At 39.0% G+C, this 14,672-nt stretch overlaps 1 protein-coding gene across 2 annotated transcripts in view; it reads left to right on the top strand.

The window, feature by feature from the left end:
* Positions 1–14,672, top strand: part of kif16bb (kinesin family member 16Bb) — a 78,815-nt gene that overhangs the window by 5,481 nt on the left and 58,662 nt on the right. For both annotated transcript variants that reach the window (XM_051651948.1, XM_051651947.1), the window contains exons 8-13: positions 794–936; positions 1,772–1,940; positions 2,068–2,190; positions 3,358–3,533; positions 3,965–4,030; positions 6,082–6,141. In XM_051651948.1, the coding sequence (XP_051507908.1) occupies positions 794–936; positions 1,772–1,940; positions 2,068–2,190; positions 3,358–3,533; positions 3,965–4,030; positions 6,082–6,141 (737 nt within the window). The remainder of the gene's footprint in view (positions 1–793; positions 937–1,771; positions 1,941–2,067; positions 2,191–3,357; positions 3,534–3,964; positions 4,031–6,081; positions 6,142–14,672) is intronic.

The following is a 14,672-nucleotide window of genomic DNA, read 5'->3' as shown; positions in this document are numbered from 1 at the left end:
GGACAATCTTATTTGACCCTAATAATAAAAGTAATTTAGTAATAAAAGTAATAATAAAAGTAAAAATTAATAAAAGTGGCCTGCCGAAGACAACTTTTGTTTGTGTTGTGGTGACGTTTTCAGTGATGTTAGTACGATTGATGGTTTGTTTTGTTTGTACTGTAGATGATATTTCAGACATGTTGCTCTTGTATGGCTATTAAACTAGCTGTGTTAAATATGTTTAAAAGGATTTACTTATACTCAGAGGTTAGCCCATTTAAGGCCCCATGAAGTCCAATTTGGAGTTTCATCAAAAATGATAATGTCCTTCCCCCTAATACCACCTGCCCTGACTAGCAGCAGTTGCAAGTAGCAAATCATGGTTTGCCAGACTGTGACATAAACTAAAGGCTATTGGCTATTTACAGAAAGGACAAACTCTTCAAAATGTCTCACCTTAACTTTGTTTCAATACAAAATGCATCAACACAGGAAAGAAATTGTGTTTGTCAAACCATTTCAACTTGAACAGCCTTTGTCGTTTTTCTTTTTCTATTACAGCTATGCTTTTATGTCGCCAAAGAGCAAATAATTAATTGAAATATAGATCTGTTTATGTCTCATACAAAAGACATCATCCACATTCCATTTGCTTCACAGCCAGTGAACAGCATTACAGAACATTAAACCAATTGGAAATCACGCTATCAACACTGAAAAGCATAGAAATGCACTGTTGTTTGTTTCCAAATAACACCATCTCTCTAATGCCACTTGAATATGTGTATGTTTGCACATGTACATTGTCCAGCCCTGTCCAGACACCAGGTGCAGAGTTACACTGATGTTGGCCAGCTGATGGAGGAGGGCAACAGAAGGCGTGCCACTGCCAGCACAGGCATGAACCATGTCAGCAGCCGATCCCACGCCATCTTCACCATTCACTTCATCAAGGTCATGAGTCCATTTACCCTCTGCTGAATGCCATCTGCCTCTCTGTTTGTACATGTGCAGATAGCTATCACAGTTTTACGTTATCATCTTCCTATTTGTATTAGCCAGCAAGTTCTCTCTGTGTTTGTTGGGGCGGAAAGGGTAATGTTCCAATGAAATAATTTTGTATTGCATGAGATATATAGCACAATGTTGGATTGACCTTTGAGTCTAGTGTCTTTTTTTTAGTTACATCTTTATCCTTGCTGGAAAATCCATCTTAGGCTTGTAGCTATGTTTTTGAACATTGTAGCTGTTTCAAGCTGGTTATTAGCTTGTCTGGACTGGTAATTAGCTGGTCCAAGCTGGTAGACCATCTTAGACCAGGAAACAAACAAGCTACTTCCTGGTCATACCAGCTTATGGTGGTTAAGTTGGTTTTTAGAACATGGTAGCTGGTTGACCACCTTGGACCTAGCTAGATTCCAGGTACTATGTTTAAAAACAAAACTTCCCAGCTTTAGCTAGATTTTCCAACAGGGTATTCCATCATTATTTGTCTTCAAGTTTTTCACTTTTTCATGCTGTTATTTGACTATTATATTGAACTCCTGCAGGGTTCTGCTGGTTATACACTTATAAATCCAGATCTTTTTATCTTTTCATTATCATCTAAGACACTCCAGGGCATCAGCTTTCATGCAGCATTAAGCATTTCCAATCTGAAGTTTTTGTATTTCAGTCAGAAGTGTTTTTTTCTGTATTTGTTTCCTATGACTTATTATTTGATGTATGTTAGTGAATTTTGTAATGTGACCATGTGTGACTATATTGTCTACCTAAAATGTCCCTATAGGCCAGGTTTGATACAGAGTTACCAAGTGAGACAGTGAGTAAGATACACTTGGTTGACCTGGCAGGAAGTGAAAGAGCTGGTGCCACGCAGGCTACTGGCACCAGATTGAAGGAGGGTGCCAACATCAACAGATCTCTGGTCACTCTGGGCATCGTCATCTCCACTTTAGGTAAACCAACATACCAAAGATCCATTTCAGGTTAAGGTTTAGATGCACATTAACTCACATTGTTATACGTTTTTACAAGGTTGTTCAGTAGACTTTCTATGTTGTTTCTGTCTTTCTGGGGTCACAGCTGATCTGTGTGTTGGTGATGGAATGAAAAGAAAGCAGAGTTTCGTTCCGTATCGAGACTCCGTTCTTACATGGCTCCTAAAGGACAGTCTTGGCGGGAACTCCAAAACCATAATGATAGCCAGTATGTCAGAAGTCACACGTATGACATTGGTGATTCTCAGCTGAGCCAAATTTACAAAATCTATTTTGAAGATTACTTATCATTTTGCACACACTTTTTGTCTGAATGTAAGATGATTAATAATTGCAGGCTCATACTAATTGCAAGATGGTTCTGGAATAACCAGGGTATGAAAGTCTTGCTCAAGTGCACAGTGTGTGATGCCAGGGATCAAAAATAGTCTGTCTGAAATCTTCTTAAAGGGATAGTTCTCCCCAAAATAAAAATTCTCTCATCATTTACTCACCCTCATGCGATGCCAGATGTGTATAACTTTCTTTCTTCTGCGGAACACAAACGAAGATTTTTAGAAGAATATCTCAGCTCTGTAGGTCCATACAATGCAAGTGAATGGTGATCAGTCCTTTGTAGCTCCAAAAATCACATAAAGGAAACATAAAAGTAATCCAAATGACTCCAGTGATTAAATCCATATTTTCAGAAGCAATATAATAGGTGTGGGTGAGAAACAGATCAAAATTTAAGTCCTTTTTTACCCTAAATCTCCACTTCCACTTTTACCTCTGAAAGTCACATGTGGTGCCTGTTTAGTTTCACTTTCACATCTGAAAGTGAAAGTTAAAGTGGAGATTTAGAGTAAAAAATGACTTTTGTTCTGTTTCTCACCCACACTTATTATATTGTTTCCGAAGATATGGATTTAAACACGAGTCATGTGGATTACTTCTGTTTGTTTCCTTTGTGTGATTTTTGGGGCTACAAAGGTCTGATCACCATTCACTTGCATTGTGTGGACCTACAGAGCTGATATATTTTTCAAAAAATCTTTGTGTTGAACTATTCCTTTAACCAGTCTCGATTGTCTCTGTTATGTGATAGATTTTTAATTTGTGGGTGAACTATCATCTTCTGCTTCTACACTTCTAGTTGCTCCAAACCTGTATACATTTTTTTTTTTTTTTTTTTTTACAGAAAAGAAACTATTTTGCAAAATTTCCAGTCAGTTCTTTCCCATGCAACAAATGTGATTCACTTCAGATTAACTGTTTATATATGCACCTTTGCATCATTGTTGAATTTTTAATGTTACAATGAAGGTATGTTTCATTTGATCTCACCCTTATGTGGCCAAATGTTCATTTGCTTTTATCTCTTTTGTCGCTGAAGCCATCTCGCCTGCCGATGTGAACTACAGCGAAACTTTAAACACACTTCGTTATGCGAGCCGGGCCAAGAACATTATAAACAAGCCCACCGTAAATGAGGATAGCAATGTAAAGATTATCAGAGAGCTGCGAGCTGAGATTGCCCATCTGAAAGCCTTGCTGTCTGCAGGAAGTCAGGTGAGTGAGTTGGAATGTATCCTCAGACATCATGGGCTGATTTCCAATTTCTATACTGTCCTTACTACAATATGTAAGATTCCACATTAGGATACCCTTCTGTGAAAACAGCTTTGCCCAGCATGAATTTCCAAGCTGGTCCAGACTGTTTTTGCTTGTTAGTGCTGGTATGGTCCTTTTTTAGCTGGTAGACCAGTATTGTCAAGATGTTCACCAGCAGAATGTACAATGTGGTTGTATGTTCCCATACTGGCAAACTGTCTTAAAAGATACTAGAGAGATCATATGTTATATCATATGAGAGAGAGGTTCATATGTTTCTATTGCCAAACAAAGTACTTTTTGTACTCTGTAGAGTTTGGATGCAGCCTTAGTTTGTTTTGTTGTTCAGTGGTCATGTAACTTTAACACTCCAGTCCTCACACTTTCAGATGACATTATTTGAGCAGCCTGCAGCATCAAGTGTAAAGGAGAAGCTTCACCAGGATGAAGCCAGAGTAAGTGGCTCAATTTCTCATCATATCCACAGACTACTTAAATCATCCAGTGATTAAAAACCGGGTAAAATTAAGCATATCACTTCTTGATTTGCTTGCAGCTGACGACTTTTTAAGTATGATACATGCTGATTTAGAGAGATAATTAAAGCCTTTGAGTTAAAAGAGTTCTTCAGCAACGTTGTTCTCCACAGAACTCCACATATAGCTCTGCAGATCTCCATTGTTCACAAAGTTCTACACTACACTTTTTTTATTTATTTTTTTTGGGGGGGGGGGGGGGTTTCCCCTTTTTCTCCCAATTTGGAATGCCCAATTCCCAATGCACTCTAAGTCCTCGTGGTCGCATAGTGATTCGCCTCAGTCCGGGTGGCGGAGGACGAATCCCAGTTGCCTCCGCGTCTGAGACAGTCAACCCGCGCATCTTATCACGTGGCTTGTTGAGTGCGTTGCCACAGAGACATAGCGCGTGTGGAGGCTTCACACCATCCACCGCGGCAACCACGCTCAATTCACCATGCGCCCCACCGAGAACAAACCACATTATAGCGACCACGAGGAGATTACCCCATGTGACTCTACCCTCCCTAGCAACCGGGCCAATTTGGTTGCTTAGGAGACCTGGCTGGAGTCACTTAGCACGCCCTGGGATTTGAACTAGCGAACTAGCGAACTCCAGGGGTGGTAGCCAGCGTATTTTACCAGTCAGGACATTGTTGAAAATAATTAACAGGTAGACTAAGCCAAATCTATGAGAGAGAAAGAAAATGTGCTGAAAAGTTGCGCGTATTTCACGACGTGCAGTCGTGCATTAACCACTGATCTAATATGACAGCTGTTTGGTAAAGAACGTTAACCAATAACAGTTACTATGTAAAAATAAATAAATAGCTATAGGATAGAAAAAATATGCCTGTGATGTAGCCTACAATAAACCTAATGTATTCTAAACATGACATGCACACAGAATAAAAGATCGTTTAACCCGTTAAACAGTCCGCACCTCATTGAAAATAGCCTTCTTAATCAGCAGATTAAAAAAATTGCATACCTAGTCTAAAACAGTTATTTTCTAGGCTACTAACTCAAAAGCATAATTTTTTTTATGAGTAAAATTAATACGTCGACATGGTCCGATGAAAGACAGGACGTAACTCACCTAAGGTGGCTGTCCTTGAAAAAGCCTGCTCAGCGGAAAATGCGCAGATGTAAAGAAGACTCGAATGTTAAAACATCCTTAGGGACTTTCAAACATTTGGAAAGCCGATTCCCGCACCACCGAAGTGATTTCATAACTACTTTGCTGAGTTTGCTTGTCTAGCGAGAGGACGTTTTCCTGCGCGTGCCGCGAGAGAGAGAGGGAAGAAGCACGTGCAGCCTGAGGTGAAATAAACTCTGTATCTGCTCCAGTTATCCTCTTTTTTTTTTTTTTTTAAATAATATTTGTATTATTAATTCTATTTAAAATATGTAACATTAATATGACAGTAATTTAAGTTCAGCCTCTGTAAAAATATAAAGCCAAACGTAAATGTGTAAAAATTATTATCAGTTTAATGGGGGGAAATATTAACCGACTAGTAATTCCAGTGTCGACTAGCAGCATCCGAACCGTTTAGTCGACTAGTCTCGCACATCCCTATTCTACACAACACTCACCCCTAGCAAGTTTAATTATTAAATATTAGAATATGCTTTAAGCTACTAAAAAGTGTAGTAATCTCAGTACTCCATTTTACACTTTTTTTTTTATTTTTGTTTAACCATGTTAAATTTCATTCTACAGAATTCTGCTGAGAAACACAGAAAATAAAAAACAAAAACTTCAGATTCCTTCTGGCCTGTGTGATTTCAGAGAGCTGTGTTTTTATGTCAGTGCTCAGAATGCCTTTTGTGTCACATTTTTATGATAAAAGAATGTGGCTTGCTGCTCTTTACCTCTAATGCTTATGCTTTACACTCACAATCTAGTAGAAAATGTTTTAAAACTTCTTTTATCTGTATTTTCACATGGAGGAAAAATGCATGTTGATTTCTCTTTTTTCCCTCAGGTTCAGGAACTGACAAAACAGTGGGCTAATCGCTGGAAAGAAATCCAAAACATTCTTGGGGTTAGTGGCCACACACACACACACACACACACACACACACACACACACACACACACACACACACACTGACATGCTCTGTCTTCTTTGCATTAATTTAAGAACAAGATGTGTAACTGAGCATGCCATGGGCTCAGTATTTCATCATGTAAGATCTCAGGACTGTTACTAGTGATCAATTCAAACAGCAGTCTGCAAAGAATAAGTACAAATGTACCAAGAAATATATTTGATCGGTGAAACAGTCAAAATGAAACAAGGTTTATTATCATTTAATATTTCTCAGCTCTCGCAGCCTGTGTGCTTCCTTAACAGAATCCCCGGTAGTTTTAAGGGCATAGCATTGATTCTGCTTCCATAACTAATTTGTTCATCCACAGTGATCTGAGATGGCTTGAGAAAGATTGCAGTGAATCCATTCTCTTCTTCTCTGAGCAGCACCTGTCTGTATGAATTGTGGCAGTCAATGAAGCAGCTCTACGTGTTAGGTGGAAAACAACAGCACTTTAGCTCTGTGCATCCTAGTAGTTCTCTGGTTCCATGTGCTTCTAAATAGAGAGGAACATATTTCTGGCAATTCATCTAAATATCCTCCTACACTGATACATCACACACATTGATTTCTGTTTCCTGATGCCAGAATTTAATCATTTTGATTCAATGCTTTTTTGTCGATTTAAATGTACAAGGCGTTCTCATAGTAAGTTGTTTATTTCTCAGTAAAAATATTATGGATTAGTTCACCCAAAAATGAAAATTCTCTCATCATTTGCTCACCCTCATGATATCCCAGGTGTGTATGATTTTCTTTCTTCAGCAGAATACATTTGGCGAAAAATATCTTAGCTCAGTAGGCCCTTAAAATGCAAGCGGATGGTGATCAGACTTTTGAAGCTCCAAAAAGAATAGACAGTCAGCATAAACGTCATGCTTACAACTCCAGCGGTTTGTTTAATGTCTTCTAAAGCAACACAGTCGCTTTTGGTGCGAAAAAGATCAATATTTAGCTTTTAACTATAAACCATCTCTTCCGGTCAGCAGCAGTATGCGCGTGTGATGTAATCGCGTTGGCATGTGAGACACATGACAACTGCAGACGTGCAACACATCCGGAAGAGCAGCGCTGATTACAACTATGTAGGAGGAACGCTGTACAAAAGCTTAGTTGGTTTTGGTTTAGATCTGTATTTATCTGTTCGTTTACTCACAATGGTGCATTTTTGTGCTTATCCTGGATGTTTCAATGGAGAGAACGTGAGATTACGTTTGCAACATGCCACCTGAATTCGTCACACGAGACACCACGTGAACTCAGCGCTCTTGTGAATGCCTAAGCTGCTGCTTACCAGAAGCGATTGTTTATAGTTAAAAAGTACATAAATATTGATATTGTTTGCACCAAAAGTGATCGTATCGCTTTAGAACTCATTAATTTAACCGCTGGAGTCGTATGGATGACGTTTATGGTGACTATGTGTTCTCTTTGGAGCTTCAAAAGCCTAATCACCATCCACTTGCATTTTAAGGGCCTACTGAGCTGAGATACATTTATATTTTTATTCAAATGTGTTCTGCTGAAGAAAGAAAGTCTACACACCTGGGATGACATGAGGGTGAGTAAATGATGAGTGAATTTTCATTTTTGGGTGAACTATCCCTTTAAGCTAGATATCAGAGCCATGGTGCAGCAGTAGCGCACCATCCATTTTACAAAGTTTTCAAGTTTCAAAAACTATTTAGTTGCAATCTTTTCAAGGAAACTGATAACGAGAACTATCCTTTAACTATGTACAGCCGATTGAACGGACTGTACTTCTATTTCTCACAGACTGCTTTTCATTCACATCAAATTAAATATGAAGACTACCCTGTCTAAGGTCCATCGATTTTAGATTCTTCTATAAAAATTAAATGTATAACAGCAGTCATTGGAAGTTGCTATTTTTCCACCACCTGGTGGGAGTGTTGCGCTTGAGAAGCGCTGTGGTTTTGCACTGCTTTTACTTTTGGCTGGTTATGTGTTTGGTGGTGTGTAGAGTAGCAGCATGTGATGTTTTAAATAGAAGTTTTCAGACTGAAGCTGGAGTCTGGGGGTGAATTTCAGGCCAAAAGCTGGAACTGTCAGAATGCCATGCATGAGCTCATTGGTATGAGAGACTTTCGCCTCTCTCCTTCTCTTGCTTGTGTTTGTTTGTGTGGCTAGGTAGACAGGCAAAGTCTACCTAGCCAGGAGGAAGGAGAGCAAGGAATGCTTTTGCTTTTTCTCTTTTTTTAATTTCAAGTCTCTTCCCTCATTGTCTCATTTACCCAAATGAAATCTATGAACCGTTGAGCAAAACAGGGATGGCAGATGGTCACCTAGACTCTCTGTTCATCTCCAGTCTGGGCTGTATGACACAGGAGCCACAGAGGGCCAAACGCTTAGACCTCTATTTAACTTTTAACTCACTCCCTGCCATGCCAGCCTGCCAACTGCTCTGCTCAGACTGCTTTTAGCCGATCAAAATAGGTGTGTTGCTGTGGGGGGGGGTTGAGTAAATATCCTGAGACCAATTTGTCATCAGTTTCTGTGAATTTCTAGTACATCATTGCCAAGCCGCCTAACAGCATGGGGATGAGCCGTTGATGTATCAGCTGAATTTAATTGCAGATAATCACTTCAAATAGCACTTCGCCAGGGCTGTTTTCTGAAGTCCCACCACTTTTTCAAGTGCTTTGGCATCATCTTTTTTTTTTTGAGCGAAAGTGTTGCAGTGAGAAAGAGACAGCCTACAAAGAGAACAAAGGCACAGACCTCAAATTTCACAAGTTTTTTCGTCTGCCTCTGAGCTTGACCGAGAAACAGAAGATTTAACAATGCAACATGATTTTGCAAACCCCAAAACACTGATGACTGCTGTTTTATGACTATTTTTCCAGCAATGGCAAGCGATTCCATTTTAAGCATTGTTTTATTTGATTATCATATGAAAATTATGGCAGACATTAATACACTATAGTCAGGTAAATTAACAAGACTACATTTAAAATCTAAAGTATGGAGTGGTGCTTGCTTGTTGTGGATGGTTGTCAGGGCATTGCTATGCATTTGCGGAGGTGTTCTTAGTAACTTTTAGTGTGTTGCTATGTTGTTCCTATGTAATTGCAAATGAGCCCACCTCTAAGTTACAGTGATAGTCTGGTCCCTAGATACAGTGCATTCAGAAATTATTCAGACCTCTTCTTTTTTTTTTTTTCTCACATTTTGTTATGTTGCAGCCTTATGCTCAAATGTTTTAAATTATTATTTTCACATCAATCTTAACTCCATACCCCATAATGACAAAGCAAAAAACATATTTTTGATAATTTTGCAAATTTATTAAAAAGAAATAACTGAAATATCACATTGACATAAGTATTCAGACCTTCAACATAGTACTTAGTTGAAGCACCTTTGGCAGCGATTTCAGCCTCAAGTCTTTTTGGGGATGATGAGGTGAACCTTTGGCCCAGTCTGAGGTCCTGAGCGCTCTGGACCAGGTTTTCATTAAGGATATTTCTATATGAGGTCACGTGACGCCATGCAAGAAGCAGACGTGTGAACGACGAGCTCCGCGCACTTAGCTAAACGTTTAATTATTCTCATGTTATAATCTGGTGAAATTCGATACACCCAGTTACACATTTGCTCTTTGATGTAAAACATGGCAAAGAAGTCAAAATCATCGGGCTCTGGAGACATTAAAAGACACTTACGTGTTCAGGATGAAAGCCCCGACAGGCCTACAGACCGGAGACTCGATTTGGATGGCGCAGCGGGAGAGGAGATCCAGCGTCAGTTGTCCAACATATCAGTGATGATGACGAAGGTTCTTGCTGACTTGGAGGATCTCGCTGTAATACGTCGATCGATTACGGAGATGGAAATAAAATTCTCTGAGTTAGTTACAAGAGTGTCAGATGCTGAGAAACGAAACGATTATTTGGAGTCTTCGGAGAGGGAATTATCCACTAATCCGCCTGCGACCAAAGTTGATCTGGAACGTATTCTTGAAGATCTTGAGAATAGAAGCCACAGGAATAACATCAGAATTGTTGGAATTCCTGAGCATGAGGAGGGCAGAGATATGGTGAAATTCCTAGACGAGCTCTTCCTGAGTCTGCTCGACATAACAGACCACAAGCTGGAAATCAAGGGAGCTCACAGAGTCCCTGCTCGGAGATCTGCTGAGGGAGATAGGCCCGATCGATTCTGGCCAAATTTCTGAGGTCATCCGATAAAGATCTTGTGTTGTGCTAGGCGAGGAGCAAAGGGAAGCTTTCTTGGAGGAATCATAATATTTTCTTGTTCCCAGACTTTGCGAGTTCGACGAGAGAAACATGATCGGTTCAGAGAATGCAAGAAACTCTTGTATCAGCGAAAGATCACTTTTGCTCTGATGTTCCTAGCCAAACTGAGAATAGAAACAAAGGACAGTTGCAAAGTATTTACATGTCCCAATCAGGCAATGTCTTTTATTGAATCAATGGGTGAGTAAACCATTGGATGTTTCTCATGTGAGTGGGTCGACTCGCTGTACTTACTCCGGCTTTTGAGGAAGCTGGGCGTCATTTTGGTTTCTTTTTGCGTTGGCTCCGCCGAGCAGCTGGAGCCTGTTTTGTGAATAACACTTTTCCTTAAAGAAGCTTTTGCATTGACGGAAGATTACTTTTGCATGGAAGTTCCCAGCCAGTTTGAGAGTGGACACTACGGATGACCGCAAAATATCTACATGCTCACACAAAGGATGTCTTTATAAAGTTGACGGATTGAGTAAGTCGTGGTATATAATTTTATGCGGCCTCCGAGTTAATTGACTTGACCATCCGGGGAACCGGGATGTCGGTTTTGTTTCTTTTTGTGTTGGCTCCACCTAACGGCTGGAGCTTGTTCCGTTTACGGGACACTGGAATGATTACGTCATCCGCTGAACTCATAACAGCTGACTCAATGAACATTCGTTTGTCTATCCGTGAAACTGAACAGTTTTATATCAGCTGAAATTTGTTTTGTGGAAGATCACACCTTTAAAACAGTTCTGTGAATTAATCTACATGTTCTTTGTGTTCATTCTTCCTTTTAGCTGGGGGTTATTTTACAAAGTATTTTCTGTTATTTAATTTTGCTTCACAAATTTGTGAGGCAGAATTGTGCAATCCGATGGCAAAGTTGTCGTGGGGGCTCGTGAGCTTTCATGGACCTTTTGAGTTTAGAGGGATTGTCACCGGTTGGTCTCTCGTGCGCGGGGTTAATGCGCACGTTTTTCTTTTTTCTGTTTGTTTTGATCGGGGGAATTTGGGGTGTGATTGTTTCACTAATGGGGAATATGGTCTGTATAATTTTGTTTTTGACACACAGTTTTTTTTTTTTTTATTATATCAATATGTCAGTTGTTAATATGAGTGTACTATCTCTCTCCACATGGAATGTGAATGGGTTGGGGCACCCCATAAAAAGAAGGAAGGTTATTTATTTTCTTAAACGTAAGAAATATGATATAGTGTTTCTTCAAGAAACATACCTTTCTCCGCAGGAAGCGGAAAAAAATTGGGAAGATATTGGGTGGGCATGTTTTCTTTAGTGTTGGCTCAAGTAAGAGCAAGGGAGTCGTTATATTGGTAAATAAACATCTACAATTCAAATGTCTCAAACAGATTAAAGATAAATTAGGAAGAGTCATTATTGTTTTAGCTGAAATTCAGGGGCAAAGTTTGATTTTGGCTAATATTTATGTGCCTAACGCTGATGATCAGGGCTTTTTTTATAGATCTTGAAGGGATGTTGCAAACCGCTGGCACCCCTCATGATATAATATTGGGAGGAGACTTTAATCTATTGATGGACTCAGTCCTTGATCATAGTGAAGCAAAAGTGTGTAAGCCCCCTAGAGCAACATTGACGCTTCACAGGATGTGTAAAAGTCGTGGTCTTACAGATATTTGGAGACTTTTGAACCCATCTAGTAGAGACTATACATTTTTTTTCATCAGTCCATAAGATTTATTGTAGAATAGATTTTTTTTTTTTTATATACAAGTCCCTCATTTCATCTGTTGTGGATTGCTCAGTTGGAAATATCTTCATCTCGGATCACGCCCTGGTGAGTTTAGAGGTGCTGCCACATATAAAAAAAAAGAAATCATGTAGTTGGCGCCAAAATCCTGAATTCCAACAAATGTTAAAGACTGAAATAAAAGTTCTTAGGGGTCGGATCATACAGTTTGCCTCATTCACCAAAAAACCCAAAGCGAAATATTGGCAGGAAATATTAAAATGCTGAAGCAGAGCTGAAGCGCCGTTTGTCATCCGATGGCCTCAGAGAATTGACTCGACTGAAATTCAGATATAATACTATTTTGTCACGGAAAGTGGAGTTTTGGTTATTCAGGGCAAGACAGTCATACTTTGAGTCGGGGGACAAAGCAGGAAAACTTTTGGCTAGATATATAAAGCAGAGAGAGTCTTTTTCTACCATTCCCTCAGTGAAATCTGCTGGTGGGGAAATATTTACGTCGGCCATTGATATTAATAATGCTTTTAAAGAATTCTACTTTGATCTCTATACTGCCCTACAAAGGCAAAAGACCTTAACTCGCAAGAGTGTGGAACTGAGAAAAATGACTTTAAAGTTTTTTAGTTGTCCAGCCAAATGTATTATAGGTAGGACACTGAAAATCTGGCAACTAGATGTTTTAGTAATGAAATTTATCTACATAAAAAAATATTGAGCTCAAACTTTACTTTTGACCCCTATTTTGAAGTTACTGTACTCTGCCTTTGTATTGTCTGCAAAAAGTGAGAATTCACGCCAAGGCAAAAGGCAGTAACTTCCACATTATCAATATTTTGTTGCTGATCACTATTTACAAAATCATTATAGTAACACCTGTATAAAATCTAGTGATCATGGCATTTATTTTGGATGATTTACAATTACTTATAGCCATGTACTTATTGCTATCCTGTGCTTTGGTTGTATTCTGATGGCATTTTTAATACATTAGACATGACACATACCTCCATAGCGGTAAAGAATATCTTCAATTGGTGTGCAGCAAAACTAACAGGTTGACTGCAGATAGGTGACACTTAATTATATGAATAAATACAAGATAAGCATATTTCTAATGAGTAAACATAATTTAATTAATAATGGAATGCAAAGATATAACAAATCATGTACAAATTTAAAATGCATGGATTGGAATAAGAGATAATAAATACAGCCACAGGCCTACAAGTTAGTGCCACAGCTGGTTAATCAAGGGTTAAATTTAGCTACCATGCTCCAATGCACAGGTCTCTGACTGGTGGACTGGACTGGCCAATCTCAAAGGCTATAATATAGAGTATGTGACTATATTTATTGTTTTTCTGAATCTGACCGTAACTGACATCCAGACAAAAATTATACATGTGGTTGGATACCATTTTGAAACCAGTTTATTTACATAAAAGGATACAAGACATAAGTTAGTCTAAGTGCTTTTACATCGAATTGAATGAAAGTAGTCTAGCCTAAAAGATCGATTTGTGGATTGATGTGAACGCCAGCAAGTAGGAATAATGCTCAGAAATCAGAATGCTTGTGGATTGTTGTGGATTAAGCATCTGCGATGACGTTCATTGCCATGGATTTTATCGGGTTACCAGAAAAGGTAGGACAGATTTAATTGCGAACTGTTACTGCTGATATTATGTGTGATCATGCTACATGCTACGCTGTCATGGCATTCGAGTCCACACTCGTGCAACTAGTGGGCAGCCCCGGACTCACTGACACTGATGTTGACTGCAGTCACTGATAGGCTGGCACTGACTGAATAATCTGCATTATGAAAAAAACAACAAAAAAAAACTTTGAGAATATTTACGATTACTTATTGCTGGCAAGTTATCCAGTCTTTGCTTGTTTACAGTGCTTTGTTATATGGAGCAGTTTGGTAGCCTATTCATTGGATAGCCGAGTAGCCTATTTATGCTATAGGCTGCTAGCTAGCTAAATGAAGTAGATTGCAATCTATCTATCTAATTAGTTTGTCTAATGCATCTTTTGTGTTACACACTTTCTTACCTTGACCTTTATGTTGGCATTTCAAAGCCATCTCGACCATCATTTTCCCTTAAACGCTATAGAAAAACACTCAACAATATTTGTTTACTACACTTTTATTCAGGTATCGTGTGTGTCAGATTGCTTCAATGACAGATGTATGACAGTACACAGGCTACACCGTAATTTAAACGTGGTAAACTTTAATGTAAAAACAAAGGCAGAGTACAGTAACTCCATGCTGGCACAGTAACTTCATTTTGACGCACGGCTAAACAAAGGCAGAGTACCCTAACTCAATTTGAGCGTTCCAAAACAAAGTCAAAGAGCGGTAATTTGGAGTTACGGAGTTCTGCCTTGGTTTCTCTTGGGCTTTTGGAAGTTACTGTTAAGACAACCCATTATTTTCTTGAAAAAACAATGGAATTGACTCAAGATAATTATCCACATGATAAAGGA

The sequence above is a fragment of the Myxocyprinus asiaticus genome, chromosome 23 (assembly GCF_019703515.2).
Source record: "Myxocyprinus asiaticus isolate MX2 ecotype Aquarium Trade chromosome 23, UBuf_Myxa_2, whole genome shotgun sequence".
Taxonomy (NCBI): Eukaryota; Metazoa; Chordata; class Actinopteri; order Cypriniformes; family Catostomidae; genus Myxocyprinus; species Myxocyprinus asiaticus.
The sequence above is the reverse complement of the archived record's forward strand: the minus strand, read 5'-3'. Positions and strand labels throughout refer to the sequence as shown.